At 40.3% G+C, this 27,691-nt stretch overlaps 2 protein-coding genes across 6 annotated transcripts; both read right to left on the reverse strand.

The window, feature by feature from the left end:
- Positions 1-245: 245 nt before the first annotated feature.
- On the reverse strand, positions 246-14,257 carry LOC102032023 (cyclin-dependent kinase 11B). Of its 5 annotated transcripts, none has more exons than XM_014309758.2 (19): positions 14,124-14,257; positions 13,083-13,198; positions 12,667-12,791; positions 11,617-11,755; positions 10,988-11,118; positions 9,614-9,736; positions 8,154-8,249; positions 7,923-8,051; positions 7,143-7,208; positions 6,475-6,644; positions 5,950-6,040; positions 5,589-5,710; positions 5,185-5,290; positions 4,529-4,650; positions 4,277-4,384; positions 3,387-3,503; positions 2,956-3,104; positions 1,894-2,083; positions 246-996 (listed from the first exon to the last, which is right to left on the reverse strand). In XM_014309758.2, the coding sequence occupies exons 1-19, from the start codon at positions 14,232-14,234 to the stop codon at positions 904-906; spliced, it is 2,304 nt and encodes a 767-aa protein (XP_014165233.1). In that variant the 5' UTR covers positions 14,235-14,257; the 3' UTR covers positions 246-903. The 5 variants fall into 5 exon arrangements, with proteins under 5 accessions (XP_014165233.1, XP_005427689.1, XP_030918371.1 ...); XM_005427632.3 differs by having other exon boundaries at positions 6,475-6,650; XM_031062511.1 differs by having other exon boundaries at positions 8,154-8,252.
- A 2,320-nt stretch (positions 14,258-16,577) lies between these two features.
- Positions 16,578-27,002, reverse strand: LOC102032296 (solute carrier family 35 member E2A-like). Its single transcript, XM_005427634.2, has 9 exons — positions 26,866-27,002; positions 24,937-25,459; positions 23,931-24,066; positions 22,942-23,069; positions 22,030-22,150; positions 21,534-21,587; positions 21,090-21,162; positions 20,131-20,276; positions 16,578-18,878 (listed from the first exon to the last, which is right to left on the reverse strand). The coding sequence occupies exons 2-9, from the start codon at positions 25,250-25,252 to the stop codon at positions 18,647-18,649; spliced, it is 1,206 nt and encodes a 401-aa protein (XP_005427691.1). The 5' UTR covers positions 25,253-25,459; positions 26,866-27,002; the 3' UTR covers positions 16,578-18,646.
- Positions 27,003-27,691: the final 689 nt, after the last annotated feature.

Below are 27,691 nucleotides of genomic sequence, written 5' to 3' on the forward strand. Positions count from 1 at the left end.
GCCCAGCTGTGGTTGCAGGAAAATGTGGTGTTTTCCAGATCTCCCTGTTCCTAAAACAAAGTGACAGCTTCACTAATCAGGGGCTCCAGAGGATGAGATTCCAACAGGATTGCTCCTCTCCTCTTTCCCCAGAAAGGATTGGAATGTGGCCTTGCACAACCACTAAAGCTGAGTTCTTCTCTGGATGGAAAAAGGGCATATATAAAAAAAAACCTTCACAGAAAATGAAGTTTCGAGTCTCCATATTAAATCTTTTTGATTTATAAAACAATAGAGTAATTTGTTTTGCACCACTATAAATACATTTACAAAACAAACAAAAAAATCTGGTCAGGGAGTATCAAACCCAGCCCAGCTCTCTCCAAGGATACAAACCTCATAATTGTCATTTTTCTTTTTGCCCCAAATATATTCAGACACAAACAATTTATTACTTAAAATAAAAAATAAACTCTCTTTACTGTCACCAATATCCCACTTTGCTGCATGTGAAGCAATGAAATCCTTCACACTGTTAAACAATTGAAAATGTATTTTAATTCTACAAATTTACAAGGAAAAAAAAAAAACCAAAACAAACTCAACAACAACAAAAAAACTAAAAATAAACCAGAAACTGTTCCAGGACTGTTATTTCAAGTTGTCCTTTGTCACAGTTTGTGATGATCCTGGGGTTTTCAGGTAACTTCAGTCCTCTAATGGAATGCAGCAGTTAAACTCCACATTGATTTATAAAACAAGAGCCTTGGAATCTGTGATAATCTTTGAGTTTTTTTCACAGGGAAAAACATCTGTGCCCCTGACACAGAACAGAACTGGGGCACTCAAATCCACTCACATGAATGGTGCTTTTTTTTTTTGCTTTTTGGGGATTTTTTTCCCCCCTCCTTTTTTATGTTGAGTTCAAAACTTGAGGCTGAAGCCAGGTCCTGCAGCAGATGCTCCTTGATTTGTGGTGGTCAGATGGAAACCTGTGTCCTTCAGGTCATCATCACCCTGTGAAAAGCAAGCACAGGGCACTGATCAGGGGCTGGGCAGCTGCATTTACCCATCAAAAAACCTAAACAACAAAAATAAAGTATCTCAAGATGAGAAAGAAATGTTTGATTTAGTGGCATCACAGTTAAGGTGATTAATAATCTTTAAACATTGCTATTTCAAAATTTGCCATTGCTAAAAGCAGTTGGAGTGTTCCTAGTTCCTGTACCCACTTTTGAGAAAGAAAAAAAATGGCCTTTCCTGCCAGTCTAGGTGAACCTCAGGATCCCAGCAAAGCCCAGCCCCAGGGTGGCTCTTCCCTGTGCCACACTCACCAGCACTGATTTTGGGAAGGAAAGCTGGACTCTCCCTGGGCTTTGGGAAGGAAAGCTGGACTCTCCCTGGGCTTTGGGAAGGAAAGCTGGACTCTCCCTGGGCTTTGGGAAGGAAAGCTGGACTCTCCCTGGGCTTTGGGAAGGAAAGCTGGACTCTCCCTGGGCTTTGGGAAGGAAAGCTGGACTCTCCCTGGGCTTTGGGAAGGAAAGCTGGACTCTCCCTGGGCTTTGGGAAGGAAAGCTGGACTCTCCCTGGGCTTTGGGAAGGAAAGCTGGACTCTCCCTGGGCTTTGGGAAGGAAAGCTGGACTCTCCCTGGGCTTTGGGAAGGAAAGCTGGACTCTCCCTGGGCTTTGGGAAGGAAAGCTGGACTCTCCCTGGGCTTTGGGAAGGAAAGCTGGACTCTCCCTGGGCTTTGGGAAGGAAAGCTGGACTCTCCCTGGGCTTTGGGAAGGAAAGCTGGACCACTCCCCAGCCGGCTGTAAGCCCTGTGCCACACTCACACTCACCAGCTGGCTGTAGCCCTGTGCCACACTCACACTCACCAGCTGGCTGTAACCCTGTGCCACACTCACACTCACCAGCTGGCTGTAGCCCAGCCCTCCCTCGGGGGGCCGGGGGCTGGTGCCCCTCTTGACCCTCTGCTGCTCGCTCTTGGCCGGCCAGGTGGGGAACATGGAGGGGTCGATGGGCAGCGGGGTCTCCCTGAAGTACTCGTGCTTCAGCCCGTCCTCGGCCGTGATGCGCCGCGCCGGGTAGTACGTCAGGAAACTGCCAAGGAGCACAGAGAAGGAGATTTGAGACCCCCCCCAAAACTGTGAGTTGCTCAGGAATGCTCTTGAGGGTTCTGTGATGTTCATCAGAATTCTGGCACTGGGTATTGGGATGATTCTGTTAATGGTGTTGGGTGGAATTCTATTAAGTTGGTGGAATTCGATTAGTTGGGTGGAATTCTGTGAGTAGGTATTGGTATAATTCTATTCATTTGCTATCATTTTATTACTGGACATTTTGTATTAATTTTTTGTATTAATTTTGTATTACTTTGATATAATTTTACTATTGGGTATTGGGTATAATTCTATTACTTGGGTATCATTTTATTAATACCCAATGTCCAGTAATAAAATGTACCAAATTAATAGTTATACCAAATACCCAGTAATAAAATTATATGAAATTAATACAAAAATGTCCAGTAATACAATGATACCAAATGAATAGAATTATACTCAATACCCAGTAACCAAATGATACCAAAATAATAGAATTATACCCAATGTCCAGTAATAAAATGGTATCAAATTAATACAATTATTCCCAAAACCCAGTAATAAAATTATACCTAAGCAATAGAATTATACCCAATACCCAGTAACAAAATGATACCAAATTAGTAGAATTATACCAATACCCTTGGATAGACAGATAAAGCTCCAAAGAGACCCAGGGTAATTCCATTGGAATATTTCACAATTTTTGCTATTTCAAGAGAGATTTTAGCCATTCTCCTAACACACCAGCTACTCCTGTAACACAGTGTTAACTACACAGCCTGAGCTTAATTTTATAAACCTTTCACAACACAGAAAATCGGTTTCCTGCCCAGAAATTCCCAGGGATCCCTGGAGTTTGGCACCCACTTGTTCATGAGGTCAAAGCCCTGGTCAGAGAGCAGAGCCCCGAATCTCTTGCGCAGGTTGTTGTAGGGATATTCTGTGAAGGTCATTTTCTTCACTGCTGGCAGCTCGTTGTAACCAGGCCAGATCTTTTCACTGGGAGTACCCAGATCCTGCAAAGTAAAATTAAAATACCCCTTTAATAAACTCAGAGTGCAATCCTTTATTTATTTATTTATTCAGGAGGAGTTGGGAAGTATCCAGAGAAAACAAACACAATAAATCGTGGTCTCAGCCTACTCAAAGTGTGGTAAAGCAGATTAAATAACTTTTTATTAAATAAATTTTTATTAAATAATTTTTTGTTGAGGCTGAATCTCTGTTAAAGAACAAGCACTACTTGAATGCTCCTGTTTCTAAAACCAGTCAAAATCCCAAAATATTTTCAAAATTACCTTAAAAACTTTGTTAATCTGGTCGATTTCTGACTTCCCTGGGAACAGCGGCTTCTGTGTCAGCAGCTCCCCAAAAATACACCCCACTGACCACATGTCTATGGCTGTGGAATATTCCTGGAAAGAAGGGAAATCAAATTACACCTCAGAAAAATCAGGAAGATTTTTCACTGAGTTGTTTGGAGGGATATTGTGGTTTCTGGGGGGTTTATTTGGGTTTTTTTGAGCAGAACAAACACAACCAGTCCCATACCCAAGGGCCACGTTTCAATTATTCTCTCAGTTATTATCTCACTGCAATTATTTCAAATTTCTAATTATGAATTATCAGCACTACCCATGTACACAAATCTTTCAGGATGAAAGGTGAAAAGTTTCCACACTGATGCCTCTCTTTTCCACTCACAAACAAAGCAGCACAGCTGACAAAGCAGAATTTTTTTCTGGCAGGGCTCTTGAATTCACCCAGATTTCAATTACCAGCAGGGAACATTCCAGAATAGTGCCACCACCTTGTTCTGCTCTCAGATTTTTTTAGATGAATTTTAAAAGACATTTTTAGAGTAATTTAAAAGGACATCTAAAATCCAGCTGCCAAAGGTGACATTTTGGCACAATCCATGAGAAATCCATCAGCACTGGGTACATAACATTCCAAGGGACAAAATCCATCTGTCACCCACCCTCTCTCTGTGTGGGGAGGATGGAAGGGTTTTAGATGTCATTAGGAGGAAAAATATAATAACAATAATAATAGAATAATCAGGATTTTCAGCTATGAATCAATAGAATTCATTGTTCACACTTTGATCATGATTTATAAAATCCAGTCAGGTGTTTTATAAATGCAATCACTGCCCCAGCAGCCAGAGGAACAAGGAGGAACTCACCTTTGCTCCAAGCAACAGCTCAGGAGCTCTGTACCACAGGGTCACAACCACAGGGGTGTAGGGCTTCAGGGGAGACCCATATTCCCTGGCTAATCCAAAATCTCCAACCTGAAAGGAAAAAAAGCAACATTTCCAGCACTGCTCATTCACCATCAATGCCACTGCACAGAACTCTGGGCACAGTTATAACTCTGTAATTCTGCAGCACAGAATTTGTCCTGATTTCCTCATTTTTTTCCCCCTAATTCTTACTTTTAAAATGCCTGAATGACTGAGCAGCAGGTTGGAAGTTTTCAAGTCTCTGTGAAGGATCCAGTTGTCGTGGAGGTGTTTGACCCCTCGCAGTAACTGAATCATCAAAGTCTTCACTTCCCCTGCAATGATAAAAAATGCATGGAAGAAAATAAATAAATAAATAAATAAATAAATGATTAAAAATGCATTGAAGACAATAAATCTACCTTTAATTTGTGGTTTGTTTGTTTGGAGGGCAGGAAGGAATGGCTAGTTAAAGCACAGTAGAGCCTGCACTATAAAAATGTGTCACAGAACAGCAAAATTCATTTGGGCAGCTGGAATTCATCCAAATTATGCTCAGAAATTATTGTCTCTCATAGGAAGTAGCCAAAATTAAAGCCCAATGTTATTTTCCAGTTCAGCACAGGTGAAACTCCCCCAGTTTCACCTTGAACAGCTCCACCCCAAACACAAACTGGATTCATCACCAGCTATCAGCACGAGGCTCAGCCAACACCTTAACTTGGGTCAGGTTTTACAGAACAAACAGAAAAATCCAGGAAATCTCAGTTCCAAGGAACACAGGACATTCCAAAGCAACACATGGCAGTGCCCAGAGCCAGCAGGGCCATTTGTGTTGGCCACTTTTCCAGCTCTGAGAATTCCAGTACCTGGCAGGAAAGGCTGTTTCATTGTTTCCATCAGGCTCTTGAGGTCGTGTTCCACGTAATTCATCACAATATAGATTTTATCCATGTTACTGCCCACAACGATCTCCTGCAACACAGAACCACATGAGCAAAACCTACACATGGTGTTTTAAAAGCATCCAAAATCAATTTTAGAAATGTACTGGAAAGAGGATGGAAGCTGCCATTGGAAAAATCCTTAAAAATGGTATTTTTTTCTATTAAAAATAGCTCGTTTTTGTAAAACACTGATGTCTATACAGCCTTATGAGCAGCACACAACTGTTCACAGCAGCAAGATCTGCCAGGGTTGCTGATATTTTTATATTTCAAAGCCAAGAGGAATGTTTCAACAAAATAAAAGACATAAAAGACTGTAGCCTTACTCTGACAGTGACAATATTCAGGTGCTGTGCTTTCAGAATTGTATTTATTTCTCTCAGAGAAGTAATGGGAAAACCTTCCTTCTCCTTTTCCATTTTCAGTCTCTTCAGAGCCACGATTTCATCTGCAAAGGAAACACATTTCCCATCACACAGTTAATAATTCACATCACCAAGTGTTGTCTCACTGATTAAATATTTAATTATCTGTGCTGCTTTGCAGCTTGCTGGTAAAGAAATATTTTTAAATAATATTTTAAAAAGAATATTTTAAATAGATTTTGTTCATCACTGAAAAATGCAGAATGGTCATTTGCAGCCCTAAATAAATAACCTGAGGAAAGTGGAGGGCTCTGATACCCACCAGTCTTTTTGTCCTTTGCTCTGTACACCACTCCATAGGTTCCTTCTTCAATCCTGTTCAAACACTGGAATTCCTCCACGCTGCGACATCCCTGAGAAAATCACAGGGACAACAGTCACTCCTCCAGCATCTGGGGGAAGGTTCTGCTTTTATAAAAACTTCAGCAGCTTCACAGTTAAAATTTGCTAGAAGAATTCAGCTATAACCAGATGAGAAAGGTGTCTTTGGGGTTTGTTTTTCATAAGAGTTTCTAAGGGAATCCTGCACACAGCCTGTGTTTCAGCAGATTAATTAAATTATTCCATTCACTTCTGCACAAAGGCAGCAACTCAGCACCTTTCACATAATTAGTAAGAACCTGATTTTTATTAATATTTCTACACTTTGCTGTTGGCTACATAAAAAATAACCAGTTTCTGTTTATGATAACAGAACTCTCCTCTCACAAGGATCTATTTTCAGACAGCAATAGCAAGATAACAGATCTCAGTGATATCAAAAATATTGAAGAGGGTGATCCCCTACCTGCAGGGCAGGAAGATACTTGGGGAGCTCCTGTTTCAGCTCGATGGGGGAGGAAGCTGGAGAATCAGGAATGTATTCCCCTTCTGTCATGGCATTGGAATGAGGGGAGCCTTCCCCCACCTCCTCCTCCTCCACCTCACTCCCTGCAGAATCCCGGTCAAACCTCGACTCTGGAACTTTAAAAGTCAGAATCAGTGGTGGAAAGAGGAGCTGTAAGGATTAAATAAACTTAACCCTTAATTTATTTAGGTAAATAAAGGTGGTGACATTGAGCACTGCATGGCAGAGGATGGGAGAGAAGCCAAATTTCTCCTCTTGGCAGAGGAGATGCTTTCAGGAATTCACCTACAGTTTCCAGGTCAGAAAAATAAATCTTTACACCAGAATGAAAGAGAAAAATGACCCAGGATGTCTCATTCTCATTCTGGGTCTCATTCTCTGATTTTGATGAGAGGACAGGACAAAAGAACACAAAATGAAAGAGAAGGAAACATCAGCTCATGAGACTGATTCCCTCTAAACATAAAGCTTGGAGCAGATTTCAAGGAATTTCTAAGTTTGACATGAGAATAGCATTTTAATCTCTTAAATATTTGTAGAAATAGATTTATCTAGCTGCACAAACTCAGCCAAACACTTCTTTAAAACATTCAGTATTTGCATTGTACCAACTGGGATGTGGTTTCCATTCTCCCGCTCCTCCTCTTCGCTCATTTCCTCTTCGCTCACCTCCTCTGCAAAACAGAACCAAGTTGGGTTGGAAAAAATCCACATTTCTGCAGCTCCCTGGGAGGAAATCCCTGCTGGAATCCTCTCCCATCTCACCAGGCTTCTGCACTGCCAGTGACCAAGAACTTCTGTTTCACTTCCAACAGGGAACACAACTTTTACCAATTCTCTGGGAACTGGGATGTGGGTAGGTAAATAAATGATGAATATTTCCTTATTAACTGTAATTGATTTTAAAGAAAAACACCCAGCCATCAGAGCCTGCTCTTGTGCCTTTTCTTTACTAATTAATTACAAGAACAGCTGCACTTTTTTGAACTTTGTGTTATTACCTTCATTAATTTGAAAAAAAACTTCTGAAATTTGCAACAGGAAAGAATTCAAAATGACAAAGACATTTAGATTTCACCACCCCCCAAAGAAGTGCAAATTGTGCTCTGCAGAGTATTTGATGTGTCACAGAACCACCTGAACCTCAGACAAAAATGGCTCTCAGGTTTCTGCTCTGGCTTCTTAGATGAAGAATTGGTATTACCTCTAACAAAAGGATAGAATGGGACTTGGACTTGGGTTTTCTCTTTTTAGTTATCTTGACCTGTGAGGTCTCAGCCTAGCCTAGACTAAGAGAAAAGGAAAATGTTCAAATAAAACAACACAGGATGAGGAAAATCAAAAGAAAATCACACATCCCCTGTAGCTCTGCTTGGTGAAATCCTCACCTGCTGATTGCTCAGACACTTCCTCAGAATTGCTTCCTGTCTCCTCCTCCTCCTCTTCTTCCTCTCCCTCTTCCTCAGAGCCTTCACTGCTGGACTCTTCCTCCTCCTCTTCTGAGCCCGATCCAGATTCTGTCCAGGAATAATCAGGCTCTTAACACTCAGTGTTTGCTCAGCAGAGAAATTAATTACATCTCTACAATTAATTACAGCTCCTAAATTGCATTTAGTCACCTGAGGAAGACTCTGCTGAGCTGGTTTTTCTCTCACTGTCACTGATGTCTTGCAAGTCTGACAGAGGATCCCTCTCTTCTGGTTTCTCTTCTTTTACTGCTGAAACCACAAAAATTAAAAACACAGTGCTAATTGAGTATCATTTCCAAGCCTCTGAATTCCCAGCTAACTGCTTCACTTTCTGCTGGCATTAAATCAGTGCTGAATATTCAGTATTGGAAATTCAGAGCACTAAAAAAATAAATAATAATCATTTCACACTCTGCTCAATGACAAACAGCTTTTCTGAATTGCAGTGGTGCAGGTTTAACAACCAAAAATATGGAATATTGACCTGATTTTTAAACATGAGGTGTTCCTAAGATGAATTAAAACAGGGGGGAAAATGGGAAAAAAGCACCCTGGTGACAAGAATCACCAGGAAAGGGTCCCTACACACTGGTTACTGCCAGTGCTCACTGCTCCAGTGATCACCATGAAAAATCCCTGCTGGTTGATGGGGCAGGAGCTTCCCAGGCCTTGCTGCCTGCCTACACCTGGAATTCCAGCTGATTCCATCCTGCTCTGGGTGCCTCCACCTGGAATTCCATCTCTACAATTAATTCCAGTTGATTCCATCCTGCTTTGGGGGCCTCCACCTGGAATTCCATCCTGCTCTGGGTGCCTCCACCTGGAATTCCAGCTGATTCCATCCTGCTTTGAGTGCCTACACCTGGAATTCCATCTCTATACTTAATTCCAGTTGATTCCATCCTGCTCTGAGTGCCTACACTTGGAATTCCATCTCTACAATTAATTCCAGCTGATTCCATCCTGCTCTGGGTGCCTCCACTTCTTTTCACAGCTGTACACCTCAGCAAGGCAGACACAGAGCTTTCCTCCTTCAAACAAAGGCGTTTTTATGTCACTTGTGCAAATTCCCTACCCCCAGAACCTTCAGGTGGGATCATTTTCTGGCTTGGAAAATAAAATTCACCATCTAAGCAGAACTCTGCATTCAGAATTTAATTTTGCAAGATGACACAACCAGTGATGCTCACACTGATCCCTGTGAGGTCACTTTTTAAGGTAATTTAGCTCCTAACCCCAAATCCAAGTGGAGCTGGAGTAACCAATCCCTTTTTAACCTGCAAGGCAATATTCAACTGCAGGATTTTAAAAATTCAGTCAGCTGCTTCTTTCACCACTGAACGGGGTAACTCATTTTGAACCTTTTCCAACTGCTACTCCTACCCCTAAATATTCCACTTATCACTTGTGCATGTCCTGCAAAACCAGCACTGCTTTAGAAAAGAGACATTGGTGAAGATTCCAGACTTACGCCGCTGAGGCTGAGCTGGACAAGACTTGAACTGAGCACCTGGGATGGTTGTTTGAGACTAAAAATGAATTGAATTTGATTGAATTTGATTTTTTTACCCCAGCTGTCCCCCAAGACAGTGTAGAGTGGCAGATGCTACCTGGTTTCCTGCTCTCTCCTTGCTCAAGCTTGTCTCTCTGCTGGCGCAAAGGGCTGCGACTCCAGGGTCTCATTTTTACTTTGTCTCCATATTCTTCCCTCACTGTTCTATGGTGTGCAGAAACTAGGGAAAACAAAACCACAAGAAATTGTTACATCTGCCTAATTAGAGTTGTCCTGTCTGCCACAGCCACCTGATTTGAATGTTTTGATTTTTTCTTTAACAGGGTAATGGGGAAGAGTGGGAGAGGAACCTACTTAAATCTGGGAGAATGAAGGGTTTTGATTGATCTCAAATAAAATATGGATTTGTACTGCTTAGAGAAAGCTGCTGCCACACTTAAAAACAGAAGCAAGCTGCCCTGTATGTTACACAGTAAACACCCTGATTCTAAAGCATTAATGCCAGAGAAAGAAGTGGAAAATATGTAAAAGAATAAAACCAGCTGAGGTTTAGAAGGAGCTGACAGAACATTCAGAACAATAAAACCAATTAAATGAAAGGTTACACAGATTGAGCACTATCAGCATAAAGCCAAGCACAAAAAGGAGCTGTTTGGTATGAGCTGAGCAAGAAAGAGAAAGCAAAAAATATGGTTTGTTCTGCTATTCTTGAATAATCTCTATCACCTGATCACAGGAATGGGCTCTGATTTTTACCTCTGAAAGCTGGGCCAGAGATCCTTGAACCAAAAATGATCTGAGCTGAGATTGCAAACACCCAACACGCTGTGCAAAGAGTTCAAGTGCAGAACTTAAACTGCTCAGGCACCAGATAATCCCACCTGACTCCCACTGCAGCATTTTCCATGCCTGGAGAACTTACACGACCTCTCCCCCTTTGCAATTTATTCCCCCAAATCCTTAAAACATTGAATTTGAGGTTTCAACCTCTATCAAACCGAGTTGGACGCAGCCAAAGAGTTCAGAACCACTGGGGTTGTACTGGGTGCACACAGTGGCACCTCCAGAAATCCTGTTTTTATAGGAAATTTCCCCCTCAGGAATCCTGTTTTTATAGGAAATTTCCCCCTCAGGAATCCTGTTTTTATAGGAAATTTCCCCCTCAGAAATCCTGTTTTTATAGGAAATTTCCCCCTCAGAAATTTATGGAAATCTCCCTGACAGGGAGAGGCCAAGACTCACTGATGACCAACTTCTCAGGATATTTAAGGCATATAACAGCATCACATCATTTTATCTCCCCATGTCAAACTTAATTTCCTTTTCCCTCCCATGTCAAAGACCCTCCCCGCTTTAATTTTTTTTAATTCTGGCACTGCTTTAATAAAAACCACTTTCTATCCCTCCATTCCAGCAGTGTGTCAGCAGGTAGGAAAGTGATAATAAATCTGATTTATGCAGAGGGAGTCACCTTCTCTCCTGGCTTCCCTCTCCTTCCTCCTCTCCTCAGCTCTCCTCTCTCTCTCCTTTTGCTCTCGCTGCTCCTTCTGCTGCTCCCGGATTTTTCTTTCCCTTTCTCTCTCCAGTTGCTCCAAACGATCTCTGGAAAATAATTTTTGTTTGTTACAAGTTCAGCTGGTGAAGAGAAGGAAAACTGGTTTGCAGCACCAAACCACTGAACTCAATTTTCCTTCTCAACACCCCCAGTTGTGCATCAGTCAGAAACAGGTGGAGTTTTTCAGTTCATCCTTTAAAAAACAGGTTTAAAAGATCCAGACCAGGAGTTCTCCACCCTATGCGGATTTAAGCAGAAATTAAGCCAGTCCAGTTAATTAATCCCCTGATAATCCAGATAATTAATCCCCTGTACAAATCTGGTTTGTACTTATTTTTTTTAGGTTGGTAAAAAACCTCTAAGACCATCCAATCTTTTTATTCCAGTGAATTCACCTGGAATATCCACGGTAACGAAGCATTTAAAAATAATTAAAGAGAAGAACACATTCCCAGGAACACACAAAGTTCTCCCTGTGGATTTTTTTTGGTTATTTCCCAATGTTCAGAGGAGGCAGGTGCTGGGGAGGGGAGGGATGGATGTACCTCTCCCTTCTGGAATGTTCCCTTGCCATCTCTCTCCGTTTCTGTCTCTCCCATTCACGCCGGGCTTTATCCTGCTCTTCTCTATGTCTCTTCCTACGCTCATGCTCCCGTTCTTTCTCTTTCACTCTGGCGTGTTTCCCTTGAACAAACACAAATCAATTTCAATTTCCGAGTGTTACTGCTCCAAATAATCACTGAAAGCAAAACTTAGGGGGGGAAACTGATCAGAACTATTGCCGTGAGCTCTGTTGTTTTCTTAAAAGGGAAAATCCTGTTCTGAAAGGGGGTTGGAAAGCCCAAAGTCTGTAAGGTTTTGCATGAATACTTGTATTAAAGTAAAAAATGGTTGTTATTGATGGGAATGTCTCTAGAAAGGATATTTTTCCCTTGGCAGGTATTTTTTCCCTTTCTGACCAATAACCAAAGGTCAGAGTTCTTTCACTCAGTGAAGCCAGAGAGAATACTTGTATTAAAGTAAAAAATGGTTGTTATTGATGGGAATGTCTCTAGAAATGATATTTTTTTCCTTTGGCAGGTACAAAGATCAGAGAGCTAGAGCTCTCACTCAGTAAAGCTAGAAAGAATACTTGTATTGAAGTAAAAAATGGTTGTTATTGACAGGAAGACAATGGAAATGTCTCTAGAAATGATATTTTTTTCCTTTGGCAGGTACAAAGATCAGAGAGCTAGAGCTCTCACTCAGTAAAGCTAGAAAGAATACTTGTATTGAAGTAAAAAATGGTTGTTATTGACCCAAGACAAGGGGAATATTCCTAGAAAGGATTTTTTTTCCCTTGGCAGGTACAAAGATCAGAGGTCTTTCACTCAGTGAAGCCAGGGAGAATCTTATCAGGCTTCAAGGAGTAAAAGTGACCTCAGTGTCCCTGTCCCAAAGTGATTTCTGTCCTCTCACCCATGCTCACACCCCTGCCATTCCCCTAAGGGCACTAAAACAGCCAAAGAAAGAAACAATTTCAGTTCCTCTGTCTATCCACCTGCTGGGTTTCCCTCAGCCTGAGTCACTGGTATTTATTCTACTCCCAGAATCACCTTCAGCAGAGTGGCTCCTGTGCCTGCGTTTCTCTTTCCTCTTCTCATCCTTCCTGTGATGGGTTTTTTCTTTCCGGGACATTTGCTGGGGTGGTTTGATGGCCAAGGAATCATCTTCCTCTCCCCTGGAAGGCAGGACAGGAATAAACTCAGGGAGGTGACAGGGGAAATCCACAGATTTCCTTGTTTGGAAAAGATTCCCATTTTATTTTGAGTTTCCACAATAAATCCAAACTGGAACACTCAAATTGGTTAAATCTGGTTAAAGCTTAACCAGTGCTCCAAAAGTGTGTTCTATAAAAAGGATTTCCACTTCTAAAATTTGATTTTCCTATCAGATATTTGAAAGCCATTTCTCAGGACGTTGAAATGTTAATTTCAGGATTTTTTTCCTCTTTTTATTTCCTCATTCTTACCTGTCTTCCATGGAGTCTTCCCTCCTGTAGGGTGAGTTCCTGATGGTGATTTCCATGCGATGGTCTCTCAGCTCCCCCTCTTCAAGAGAATCCCTCTTGGAATCCCTGTCATCTGACTGAGGGAACAGGGGAAAAATCCAGTGATTTGTAAGGCTCAAAATGAATAAAATTAAATATTACTGAAGTCTTCCTCTGCTGGCTCAAAAATTCAGCCTGGATTGGTCACCCCTGTAAATTCCAGTGATTTGTGACAGCAGCACTTTGAGCTGAACTGCATTAATTTGACATGATTAGAGAAAATTAAACCCTGAGGAGGAGAGCAGTAATTATTGGGTGGTATTTTCTGCAATAATTATTTTGAACACAGCTGTACAAAACCAAACAGCAACATAAAAGTGATTCCAAACCCATAATTTTAACCCATTCTTCTATAAAACCTATTTTTATTTATTTAAAATTAATTTATTTCATTTCTTTAAACAATTTTTGTATATAATTATATAAATTTGAATTATTAATTACATTAATTTATCTTTTCTGACCAATAACTAAGTAATAATTTTTCTGACCAATAACCAAACAGGAAGATAAAATTGATTCCAAACCCATAATTTTAACCCATTCTTCTATAAAATCTTTAAAAATTGTTCCTTGAACTGCAAGCCCCAGTTGATTATTTATTTTTATTTATTTATATGCTTTAATTTATTTAAAATTAATTTTATTTAAACATTAATTATTGTACAGAATTATATATAATTATCTAAATTTAAATTACAAATTGCATTAATTTATTTATCTTTCCTGACCAATAACTATAAGAAATCACAGTATATCATGCAAGAGCAATGAAATCTCCACAAAGCTTCTTATTTTTGTTAAACTTTGGAATTAGAGACCACACAGAAAAAACTTCAGCTGACAGAGCATCAGAAAAAATCACCAGAAAATCAGGATACAGGCAGTGCACCCCATTAAAATGCAGTTTCCTATTAATAAAGTAAATAATTCCATTGAAGTGAGTCCCAAAGGACAGCTTACATTTTTCATACGTTTGATCTCTGCCTTCTCCTCTTGCTCCTTCCTTCGTTTCTTCTCCTGGAGAATCTCATCTAAAGTCTTCACCTTCCAAGAATCCTTTTCATCACCCATTTGAGTTCAAAAAAACACCCTCTGTAAAAGGAGGAGACATTGAAAAACCCCACAAATAAATACAAATAAATCTGTTTTACACCCATTTATTTAACGTTCTGTTTTTGAGTAAAGCCACGCTGGAGTTGCTTTATGGTGAACCAAAAATGTTTGTTTTAAACCCAAAGGAAAGACTCTGTAAGAGCTCAGGGAGCTGCTGAAAGGCACAAAAATCAGTTTATGGCCAAGGTTTGGTGCCACACATTTAATGATGACCCGAGGTAACAAAGCTTGGGGAAAAAGGACACAGAATGCAGAAATTATGGGATATCTGGCAAAACTCCTGAGAGAAATAAGAAAATAATGAAGCCAACTGTGCCAAAATCAGCTGTCACTGAGGAAAAGGTAATTCCAGCACGACCTCCAGTGAGCACAAGAGGTGGAAAAATAATTAACCCATAGAAAGCAGAATATTAATTAACAAGAGCACTATGTCACTTACAGCTAACGAGCACTAATTCCTCGGTTTATTGGGATTTATAAACAGCAAAAATTTGCTAATGGGGGGTTTGATTTGTGGAACACCCCGAGCACCTGAGAGGAATGGTGGATTTGTCTTTCCAAACCAGCTGTGGGTGTGCTGGTAGATAAAACCAGCACTGAGAGAGAAAAGAAACAACAGGAAGGATTCCATTGACTGATGAATGGAAAAAGATATTTGCTTTTACAAATAAACTTTAGGATTGCTGATAAACGAAACTGGGCATTGCAAGAGGAAAGAAAAAATGGGGGAAGAAAAATCCCTAAATTCTGTAAGAATTAAAAATGAAAATTAAGAGGGAAATCTTCGGCATCAGGTGTATCAGGAGGTCTGAACCTCTCAAGTGCCTCAGAAATGGGGAAAGACCCCTAAATTCTGTAAGAATTAAAAATGAAAAGGGAGCGTTGTACATCAGAGGGAAATCTTTGGTATCAGGAGCTCTGAACCTCTCAAGTACCTCAGAAATGGGGAAAGAAAGAAAGAAGGGAAATTGGGATAAAAAGGAGGCTGGGTCCTCCAAAAATTAGAGAGACCCCAGGGGAATGCCCCATGGCCTCTCCATTTATTCGAATAAGGCCAAAGAGAGATTTCTCTGTCTCCTTTTTGGACATAAACCTCCCCTCAGCGGCTTCGGTGTCCCCTCAGAGCCCCGGGTGTCCCCCCGGTGTCCCCTCAGCGGCTCCAGTGTGCCCTCAGAGCTCCCGGTGTCCCCTTCACAGCCCCCGGTGTCCCCTCAGCGGCCACGGTATCCCCTCAGCGGCCCCGGTGTCCCCTCAGAGGCTCCGGTGACGTCAGCGCCGCCTCACGGCGCCGTAATTAACTCCGGGCGTTAATGAGGCGTTAATTGAGCCCCGCCCGTCAGAACGGCCGGGCTGAGGGGCGTTAATGAACCCGCGGGATGGGCTTGGGCAGTGATAAACGCAGCGAATGGAGGCGTTGTCAGCACTGGGCCGCTTTTAATTCCACATCAATTAAAGTGCGGAGTTTGATGGAATCAATTAAATTAGATTGAATAAATTAAATTAGATTGAATAAATTTAATTGAATAAATTGGATTGAGTAAATTGGATTCCAACCAAAAAGCTGCAATTCCTACATGGAAATGAGTGAGAGTGTGAGGGAGGAGGTGACAGAGGTGACACGGCCCGGAACAGCAAAGATCCCTAATTATGATCTCTAAAATCATTAATTATCCACCCCCCAAAGGAAATATGAGGATATAATGGGAAATAATGATATAGAATGGGAAATAACGGGATATAATGGGGAATAATGGCAATTTAGAAGCACAGGGACTGCTGTGACACCTTCTACCTGCACCTCAGTGCATCAGGAATTCACATTTAAGGAAAACATGCTCTGAGCGAATTAAAAAATGTAAAATAAATTAAATGCACAGCTCCAGGCCACAGAGCTTGCCCTCATCATGTGGACATGAGAAATGCAGGGACAGAAACGTTAAAATGTTCCCAAAAATTCAATTTTTTCTGTCACAGGAAGAGCTCGGGTGGAAAATTCTTAACAAAGAGCAAAAAGCTCCTTGTTTACACAAGAGAAAAGAAGATTTAGTGGTCTGATTGGAGAATAAAAAAGGTTTTGGTTTGTTTAATCGAAGTAAAGCAAAGGCTAAAAAGATGGCAAAGAAAAATACAAAAAAGGGACAAAAGCCCAGCAGAGCAGGAGGGGTTAAAATCCCAATCCCAAATCCTCCCAGGGTCACAGAAAACAAAATCCTGCTGGCATTTTTTAAAAATCATTTTAAAATGATGGGATTTATGTGAGAGCAGAGCCACCTAAAGCAGAAATATAACACAAAACACAGGTTTTTTTCTTTTCTTTTTTTTTTTTTTTTTAGTTATCCTTTCAAAAATCTCAGTGTATTTGGCAGAAAACAAATTTTAAAAAAAACCACAGAGCTCCACAGTCCACAGCTTTTATAAAAGTGACAGGAGTACAAAAGAAAACAAAATACCACAGACATATCACATACACAGGGATGAATAAACTGGCATTTTTCTCCTTCAGATCTTTGGGGAATCTGCCCCAGGCAGCCACTGAGGTGTGGAAATGTGATTTTACAGGAATTCCAATTGTAATTCCCTGATAACCATTATTTTTACCATTATACATCCACGCTCCAACCTTCCAGAAGAGTGACAATTATTAAAATCCACTCATTTTAATTTAAATTTTGTTCCCAAAACGTCCATGCGAATGTTTTTGTAGCTACATGTGTGCTTTTTTTTTGTCAAAACTGACTGTTCAAAAGGAAAATGAACTTTTAATCTTTGATCTACCACAGAAAACAAATTTCCTTTAAAATAAAAGGAAAATTAAAAGCAGCAGAAATAAAGATTTGCCTCAGTTTACGGTTAATATTCCTCCCATCTGTCACAGATGCCTCTGAGAGTTTTTTATATAATCAGAAATTAGATATTTTACACACAGGTCAGACTCATAACCCTGAGTTTCTAAAAGGCAGCCTTTTGTTGCACTCTTAGAAATAATTTTAAAAAACCATCAATTTCTTTCCTCATGCATAACAAAATGAAATTAAAACAACAATTATTTTTTTTTACAGAAACACTGAGATCCCGCTTCCTTTGCCACCACAATTTTCAGTGGTTTTTTTTTACTAAGCAACTACAAATATTGAATTCAACACTCCATTTACACAGGGTACGTGTGTGAATATTTGCATTTCAGGTTTGTCAAGAAATGATCGGAATGCAATATTTCCACATTACATTTTTATGTTTTAAACCACTACAAATCCTGGATTTGTAGCCAGCAGCAGGAGCTCACCACAGCTCATTTCCCACAGTTTTCTTCAATAAAGTTGGTTTTTTTTGGGAGAGAAGGGTGGGAATTCCAATCCCTCTTGGAATTATGGAATCTCCTGAGTGGGAGGGGACCCACAAGGACCATCCAGTCCAACTCCTGCCCCGCACAGAAATCAAAATCCACCCCAAAATCCCTTCTTGTGCTGTCACAATGCTCCTGGAGCTCTGGCAGGGTTTGGGGGCCCTCAGGGCTCGAGGAGAGGCCAGAGTGGGACAATTCCCTCCTCGGACTCTCCCATCTCTGCACCACAGCTGAGGAATGAGGGAGAACATCCAGAAACTTCCACGAGGCACCAACTGCATCCCTCTGCCAGCAGAATTCAGTGGTGGGGCCCCATTTTCACATTGTTTGGATGGGGAGGGAGACAGGAACTGTTTTCCCACAGGACACCAAAGTTCTTCCACCAGCACAGGCCTGGGTGTGATTTGGCGTAAGACACGGCAATTTGGAGTCAAGGAGAGACAACAAAGGCCAAGTTTGCCACGTTCCAGGTCCTCTCTTTGGGGCATCAGGTTCCCAAGGTTTTTCTGGATCCTTCCCAGCTCCTTCCTGCTTCAAATCCTGGGTGAGACCTGCCAGGAACTCAAAGGAACCAGAGGAACAACCACAACTAGGAGGGTTTGAAGAACAGCCACATCCAGGAGGATTTGAGGAACTCAGAGGAACCAGAGGAACATCCACATCAATCCAGGAGGATTTGAGGAACACCCACATCCAGAAGGATTTGAGGAACTCAGAGAAGAGGATTTGAGGAACTCAGAGGAACAACCCCATCCAGGAGGATTTGTGGAACAAGCCCATCCAGGAGGATTTGAGGAACTCAAAGAACCAGACGAACAGCCCCATCCAGGAGGATTTCATGAACAACCCCATCCAGGAGGATTTCATGAACAGCCCCATCCAGGAGGATTTGTGGAACTCAGAGGAACTTGAGGAACAAGCCCATCCAGGAGGATTTCATGAACAGCCCCATCCAGGAGGATTTGAGGAACGAGCCCATCCAGGAGGATCTCCATGGAGCCATGCTCAGCTGTTAATGATTAACCCATTAGTCATAGGGTTCCAGCTCCTTGGGGACGAGGGGCTCGGTGTCCTCGGGGGGCTGTGGGGCCATGGCCAGGCTCTGCAGGGTCTCCTGCTGGTGCTGCTTGGCCTTGTTGTAGAGCAGGACGCCCACGGTGACCAGGACGGTGCCCACGGCTGACAGGCTGGTGATCTTGTTCCCAAAGACAATGATGCTGAGCCAGATGGACAGGGCGTGTTTGACAGTGCTGGCAACGCTGCGGGGACAGCGGGGACATCAGAGGACAGCAGGGACAGCAGGGGACGTCAGGGGACAGCAGGGGACAGCAGGGGACAGCAGGGGATGTGAGGGGACATTGGGAATGTGAGGGGACAGCAGGGACATGAGGGGACATTGGAGATGTGAAGGGACATGAAGGAACATTGGGAATGTGAGGGGACATTGGGAATGTGAGGGGACATTGGGGACGTGAGGGGACATCAGAGGACATTGAGGATTTGAGGGGACATGAGTGGACAGCAGCTCTGCCACATCCCACAGCCAGGCTTTGATGTCAGCCTTGCCCCTGAACACCACCTGAAATTCCACTTCCAACCCAAACCATCCCATGATTTACCTCATTTATTTATTTGCAAAAACCTTAATTTTCCTTTTTCTAAGCAACACCTGAAATTCCACTTCCAACCCCATCCATCCTGGAATTCCCCTCATTCATCTCTTCACAAAACACTTTAAGGTTTCCCTGTTTTTTTAAACACCACCTCAGACTTTTCCAACCCCAACCATTCTGTGATTTACCTCATGAATTTCTTTGCAAAAACCTTAATTTTCCTTTTTTTTTAAACACCACCTGAAATTCCACTTCCAGCCCCAACCATTCTGTGATTTACCTCGTTCATTTCTTTGCAAAACACTTAAATTTTCCTTTTTTTTAGCATCACCTCAGAATCCACTTCCAACCCCAACCATCCCATGATTTCCTTCATTCATCTCTTCACAAAACACCTTTAGTTTTTCCTGGTTTTTTAAACATCATCTCAGACTTTTCCAACCCCAATCATTCTGTGATTCCCCTCATTAATTCCTTTGTAAAAACCTTAATTTTCCATTTTTAGCACCACCTCAGATTCCATTTCCAACCCCAACCATCCCATGATTTACCCCTCATTCATTTCTTTGTAAAAACCTTAATTTTCCTTTTTTTTAAACACCACCTGAAATTCCACTTCCAGCCCCAACCATTCTGTGATTTACCTCGTTCATTTCTTTGCAAAACACTTTTAGTTTTCCTTTTTATTTTTAAACAGCACCTGAAATTTCACTTCCTGAAAAGGAATATAAAATAATGTTCCTGACCAAAAAATACAAGATAGTGTTCTTGACCAAAAAATTATAAAATGGTGTTTCTGGCCAAAAAAAAAAATTATAAAATAATGTTCCTAAAAATGAATAAAAAAATAGTGTTCCTGACAAAAAAAAATAGAAAATAAAGCTCCTGACAATTTTACCTGAAAGTGACAGGGGAGATTTTGCCCATCAGGGCATAGGCTGTGACGCTCTGCAGGTGGAACAGGACTCCATCAATCAGGAGCAGAATGACAATGTCATGGTTGTAGCTGAAGCTTCTCCCACTTTTCCCAATCACAGGCACGTCCTAAATTACAAAAAAAAAAAACCAACAAAAAAAAAATTAAGTGTTTAGTTCGGAAGAAAAATCTACAAGTGATTTTCCACCCACCTGTTAGGAGCACAGAGAGTTTTCAATTTTAATATTAGCCCAATAAAACCTAAAACATACAGGATATTTAGGTCCCAAAAAGACATTCAGACCCTGCAATTTTTTCTCCAAAAAATTTGCACATCTAAAATAAAATAAATTAAAAAAAAAAAACGAATTTAAGGGTTTAGTACATGAGAAAAATCTAGAAGTGACTTCCCACTCAACTGTTAGAAGCAAAGTTTTACATTTAAATTTTAGCCCAATAAAACCTAAAACATACAGGACATTTAGATCCTGTAATTTTTCTAAAAAAAAAAAATTTGCTTTCAGAGTTAATATTCCTGTAAACCACATTAATCTCAAAAAAAAAAAAATCGACAAATATTCCAGATTTTCTTTGCAAGTCTTTATCTCAAAGCTCAAGTGCACTGAGACAAAATCATGATTTGAACCCAAAAATCCTGAGATAAATTCAGGCTTTTGGAATGAACTCATGTCTATATTAAATTATTTCTTTTATAAATTTCTCTTTTTTACTGCCCTCTTGCAAACATTGGATGAATTATATTTCAGGCTGATTTTTTAAAAATCAAAAATTAATTTTTCAAAATTGTTTTTAATGAGAAGGATCAAAGGTAAAAATTAAGATTAAACTCTGTTGCACATTCTGCTCACAATTAAAAAAACCCAAAACCTACATTAATTTTTAAAAATCCCTAAATTAATTAAATAATAAATTTAAATTACCATGAAAAATATCCAAGCTGGAATGAGCATAACCACAGCAGCAGCACTTGTGTAGAACTGAAGCTCTGGGGCTCTACAAAGGAGAAAAATAATATTAAAATTAAAAAAAAAAATGAAAATATTGAATAAAACTTCATTTTTCAAAGCAAAGACAGAGGTTTGCTCTCAGGGACTGAAGCTGAAAGGCACAAAAAAAAAATCAAAAGTAGCATTTTATGTCATAAAATACAAATATATTATTAAAGATGGTTTTTAGCCCAAGATTTTACTCTTAAATATTTGTTTCTGGGAGTTCTGAAACTTGCAGTGGGAGCTCAGGGAGCTTTTTACCCTGATAAAATAACAGAGGTGATCAGATTTACACATGGTGCAATACAATGAGAAATATTTAATTTCTTTATGCATCCCTAATAGAACCAAACCTGAAATATTTTGAATACTTACGAAAATCTGTATTTATCTCCACTGAGTAGTTTTTTGGAAAAGACGTTTTGCAAACTAGAGAAGAAAAAAGAAAAATTAAAAAATTAAATTAAAAAAAAAAGTAAAAAAAAAAATTAAATGTAATTTTTTTTAATTAAAAAAATTTAGAAAAATTTTAAAACATTTTAAAAATGAAAAGCCACCATTCAGCTGTATTTTAATTAGGACAAATCAACCAATTCATCAGTCCTCAAGTGGATAAATGTTTTTACTGTTTCTACAAGTACAGAAAGGAGTTTGGTCTAATGAAGTATTATTATTTAATCTTAATAATGCTGTCAGATACAAGAGAATAAGTCAGAATAATTTATAACTTTAATAATAATTTATTAAAAATCCATTTTCAATACCAACATTTGAATGCGCTGCACAGCATGAACCATGTTAAACAATTTTCTTTCATCTCCTAATTAAATTAATTGTTTTTTTCCCCATCCCAGAGCTGCCTGGTGCTCACCAGTCCATGATGTTGGTGGACAGAGCTGCAGAGAAGCCCAGGATGTTGAAGCTGATTTCAGTGGCTGTGCACAGAGCCAGGCCTCCCATCACAGGGATCAGGGAGAGATTCACCAGCAACCCTGCAGGGAAAAGGGACAAACTCATTATTTGTTATTTTTATATTGGAGGGAATCTGAAATTCTCAACAGCAAGAAAAAAGGGCCGCAAAGAAATTCAGTTTTTTAAAGCCACAATAATTTATTGACAGAGAAAATAACAACAACCCCCTTCCACCAATCCCTTTTAACACTACAAATTCATTGTAGATTCTTTCAGATGCATTTATAATATTTTATATTATATATTTTATATATGTTATAGATTATATATTACATATTATATATAATGTCATATATTACATATTTATATATATATAAAGTTATGTATTACATATTATGGATATTATATATAACATATATAATATATTATATATATTATATATAATATATATTATAAATATAATAAAACATAGTATAATAAAAATAGTATGATATGATATGATATAATGATATAATATGATATTATATAATATATAAAATGCAATATGTGGTATATATAATACGTAATATATAAAATATGTAATGTATAAAATATAATATGCAATGTATTAAATATAATATGTAATATATAATATATAACATGTAATATGTAGTATATAATATGTAATATGTAGTATATAATATATAATATGTGGTATGTAATATATAATATTATATATCATATATAATGAATAATGAATATTGAATAATGAATATTTATATTCTATATTATATTATTATCTTATATTTATTATACTTTATTAATTTTAGTGGCCAGACTTGCACCACAGCCAAGAAAAAAGAGATGAATGAAATCTCATTTCAGGCCTCACCAGTGTATTCCCCCAGAATCATCCGGGACATGATGACAGTGAAAATGGGAGCTGAGCTTTTCACAGTCTCTGCAAATGAAACTGCCACATTCTTCAGGCTCACCAGCCCCAGGACCACTGTGGCAAATCTGCAGCAGGAGAAAAATCACAATAAATTAATTTGAAAAATGAATTAATTCATTAGTGCACCAGAAGAAATTAAAATAATGATTCAGGAGCTACTCTCGGACACTCAGCATAAAAAGAATTGCTCTGTGATTTCTCCTGCACCTGCAAGGTCAGATCTTTCAACTGTGGCTTAAACATTATTTATTTAAAGCAAATAAAGGCACCCTTGGGCAATGTGGAATGTCTTTGGCTGCAGAGTGGATTTCCAGAAAACAAATTTACTTTTTAACACACTCCAAGGTTCAAGTGACCATTTTTTAAGTCAGAGTTTTCAACAGGCTCAGTTAAAAAAGTGAAAATCTGAGAAGCAGAAATTCACCAAGGAAACTTTATCTGCAGTTATTCATCTTTAGTGTAAATTAGATATGCTCACAATTACCACAGTTTAAACTCTGAAATTAATTGAATTTATCACTTATTTGATTTTCTTTATCAGTTTTGCAGGGCAGAGGAAACAAAACCAGGCATTTTTATTCCCTCCTCGACCACAAACTAACACAACCCCAGCACTCAGCAAATATTTACTTTTCAAAAGATAAATTTTAATAGCCTGGATGACTTTTGAGGCAAAAGGCTGATAAATATTAATGCACTAAACAAACATCAACCTCAAAAGAGAGCAGGAAGAAAGTAAATGGAAAGAGAAGTGAGGTCTGAAAAAAATGGACCAAAAAATTGACATCTGGGAAAAGAAACAGCAAATAAAAATAAGATTGTTCTGGGATATTTCTTGGGAGGGGGGGAAGGACACAAGAACAGAACTTTGGTTTGGAAAAGCAGAAATATTAGCAAAGATAGAGCAGGGAATGTTTTTTATTTACCTCATTAATCCAACAAAGAGCATGATCATGATGAAATTTGGGGGGTAGGAGATTCGGGTCTTGTGCTGGTACAGACAGCAAGGGACAAACATCTTGATGCAGCCAATGAAGGTGGTGGAAAGCATCTGAACAGCACCTAAAAAAGGATCAGAGAGGGGAAATCAAGTCAGATCACGGGCTGGAACACAACAAATCAATTGTCAAGAGAAAATCTCTTACACAAACATCTCTGTGGTGGTTTTGGCAGTGTATATTTTATATATTCTCACAAAAGCCCTTTACTTCTATAAACCAAATGTTTATAAACCTGGTTCACAGATGAAGTGCCCTTTGTTTGCCTCTGAAGAAGGAAAAAAAAAAGAACTAAAATGGCCATTGACAACAGAGATAACCAAAGGCAACTCTTGCACTGCACAGCTCTGGAGACCATCAACAATTTATTCAAAATCTGACTTTTTGTTAAACCCTCCAGCACAGAAACTGAAAAATTACTTTTTTTTTTTTCTCTTAAAGCTCCTCTATGAGGAAAATTTCATCTTTCAGCAAGTGGAGGAAAGGACAGTGTCAGAAACCACTTTAAAGGCCAAAATACCAAGTTCCCTCCCCACACCTTCCAAATCAAATATTTTTCACTTCAATTGAACCATTCTCTCCCTCAGCTTTATGTGGGATGATCTGGAATTCTCAATCATAGGAAGATGGAACTTTAAAGGCCAAAATGCCAAGTTCCCAGCCCCAAGATCCCTCCCTGCAACTTCCAAACCAAACATTTTTCATTTCAATTGAACCATTCTCTCCCTCAGCTTTATCTGGAATTATCAATCACAGGATGATGGAACATCCTGAGCTGGAAGGGATCACCCAGCCCAACTCATCCCTGCACAGACACCCCAAAAACCCCACCCTGTTCCTGCCAGCATTATCCAAATGCTCTGGGAGTTTTTTTGAGGCTCCCATTCCATTAAATAAACCAATTTCCCCCTGGAATTCAGGAAAAGCAGGGTACCAAGCATGCTGGGCTCTCCCTCCAGCAAGGACAGGATGTATTTGTTAAGGAACAGAGTGCAAAAGCTGAAGAAAAACCACAGAGTGAGGTAGATGAGGGCGTGGGAGTTCCAGATGCCCAGGTCGGACTCGATGACCGTGGTCTCTGTGATTGTGATTTTCAGGACATTCTCCTCTGGCAAGCTGTCACTGCGAGCAATCACAAATTTCTCACTCCTGTTAGCAAAGAGGGAGCCCAGCTGGAACAGGGATTTTCCTTTTGGCTTCTCCTCCAGCTGGGGAGGGCTCGGGGCCTCTGGGCTCAGGGCGCTCGTCATGGTGAGGTGAAGAAAGAAATATTTCAAAATATTCTTTGTCCTTCACGCAAAGCAACGCTGAGAAAGCACTTGTTGAAATAAAAATGTCATGCGGTCAATGCTTCATCTCCCAGGGGCCTGCAAAACTGGGTTTGGTCCTTCAAAGAACATCTTGGAGGAATAGAAACTCCACAGGATTCTTCATGTGGGCTGCTCCATGTTTTCTGCCTAAGGGGGGGAAAAAAAGGAAGAAAAGATGTGTGACATTTTATATCCCTAATGCAGCAAAGATAGCACATTTCACCTGCACTTTATAAAAGATAAAGAGACTTCTGTAATCCCCCAGGCTGGATTTTGAACTCCTGATTCTTCATGCCAAGATTAAGCAACAAGAACTAATCTTAGGGAGGTTCTTTATTCTAAAATAACACCCACCCACCCAGCAGACTTTGTGGTTTTATGTCCTTTTCCCTCTGGAGCACCTCAACACAGCCTTTCCAATTATAACTAACTCCTCTTCCAGATTCCACAGTGTCTTTGATCTCATTCTTTAAACACCCCTCAGAAAAATCTTCCCAACCCAGCAAATCCAGGCAGGAACCTCTGCCCTTCAGACTAATTAACCTGTAATCAACCTGAGCAAAGCGAACAATAATCGAGGGCTGTAACTCCCAGTAATCCCAGGGCTACCCTGGTAAATGTATCCAGGTGAAAAAAGTAGGGAAATATATCCAAGAGCTTTCCAGAGTGGTTATCCATTTAATTACACGGCAATAATGCAGCATTCCTCATTTTGCTACACCTTCCAATCCAATATTAGCACTTGCAACTAATTCTTAAAGCCTTTTTAACAGATCTGGCAGCAAAAGGCATTAAATGATTTGCAAGCAGAGCTTTTTCCTTTTACAAATTACACAAAATGTGGCAAGTTACAGTAGCAGAGCAGAGGACACAACAAAACCACCCTGTGAAAGAAAGAGAAATACAGGAGTTCTAAAAAGAGCTACTGCACCTGCCCTGATTTTGCAAACAGTTCGATTTTCTTTAAGGTTTTATTTTTAATGCTTTTTAGATGCCCAATGTGGCATCTCAAACAAATCACAAAGAGATACTGAGGAGTTCAATATCTGGTGTCAGTCTCAGTATCCTACACAGCAGCTGCTTGAAATGTGAAAGTTTCCATTCCTCACATTCTCTGGTTACTACGGCCCTGCACTGAAGATTTCCATCCCCCTGCCCTTATCTCTTCCCATTTTTCCAGGAATTCATGCCAGCAGCACACTGAGGAATGGGACCCTCTGCCACGATCACATTAAACCACAAACTTGTGCTAACCCAGTTTAACACAAAACTCTGGAAAAAAGAGACACATTCTCCAAGAGAATTTGCTCAGAAAAATGGATTCTTGACCCCTCCTCCTTTTCCAGATCATTTAAAAAAATACCCCTCTAATTCAATATAGTTAATTATCACAGTTTTTTTCTGTTTATACAAGTTAATTAAGCACAACCAAAGCCCCACCCTCAGCAGCGCTGTGATATCAGATTTGATATCAGCTTTGATATCACTGATTCCACACACGGAACGGAGCAGAACAGCAAACAACAACAAAATTACTCCCCTAAATTACTGACCTGCTGGCTTTAATCAACTGGAAAGTCTAAATGGGCTGAAAGAGTTCTCCATCTGGAACTAATTCAGTCTTCCTCCCTCAAGGCCAGCCAGCAGCTGATGTTTACCAACAGATGAAAACGTGGCAGTGGTTGGCAGTTGTTTCTCTTGGATTACTCACAAAGAACCGGCAGCGCGAGTGCCTCTCACCCTCCTTGTATCTTCTCCAACCCTTAACTACACTGCTAGTAACAATTGTGGTGGAAAACATATCCACGGAGAACTTTAGAAAGTCGGCTTTCCACAAATAGAAACTAAAGCTGAAATATGTTGCAAGGGCTGGAGAAGCTGAGGCTGATGTGACAGTGAAAAACCAAAGGTTTGTGTCCATGACCCTTCATGTGTTACGCTAAAGGTCACTCAAACATTGCTCCCATTGCAGCAAAAGCACAAAATCCAGCAAGCCTCGCTCATTAACACCGCTTCATTAATGGCAAGAGAGCATCCAAGATGTTACAAATACAGCAGAAGACGCTGAAAGGCTGAAACAGCTCAGCCCTTTGTGCCACTCCAGCTGTTTCTGCTCATCCACTGCCAGAGCCTTCCCTGCGCATTCCCAACCGTTCCATCCCTATCCCATTCCCGGTGCCCGCAGCTCCCGGAGCATCTCCCGCACATTCCCAGCTCCACTCCACCCCCATCCCCATCCCCGGAGCATCTCCCGCACCGCAGCGGCTTCGGAGCCCTCCCGGGATCACCGCGCCCGTTCCGACCCATCCTCCGGGCCCAGGGGCTGCCAGCACCGCCATCCCCGTGCCCGGGCCCGCCTCGGATCCTCCTCTGCGGCTC

This window comes from Geospiza fortis, unplaced genomic scaffold (genome assembly GCF_000277835.1).
Source record: "Geospiza fortis unplaced genomic scaffold, GeoFor_1.0 scaffold37, whole genome shotgun sequence".
Lineage (NCBI taxonomy): Eukaryota > Metazoa > Chordata > Aves > Passeriformes > Thraupidae > Geospiza > Geospiza fortis.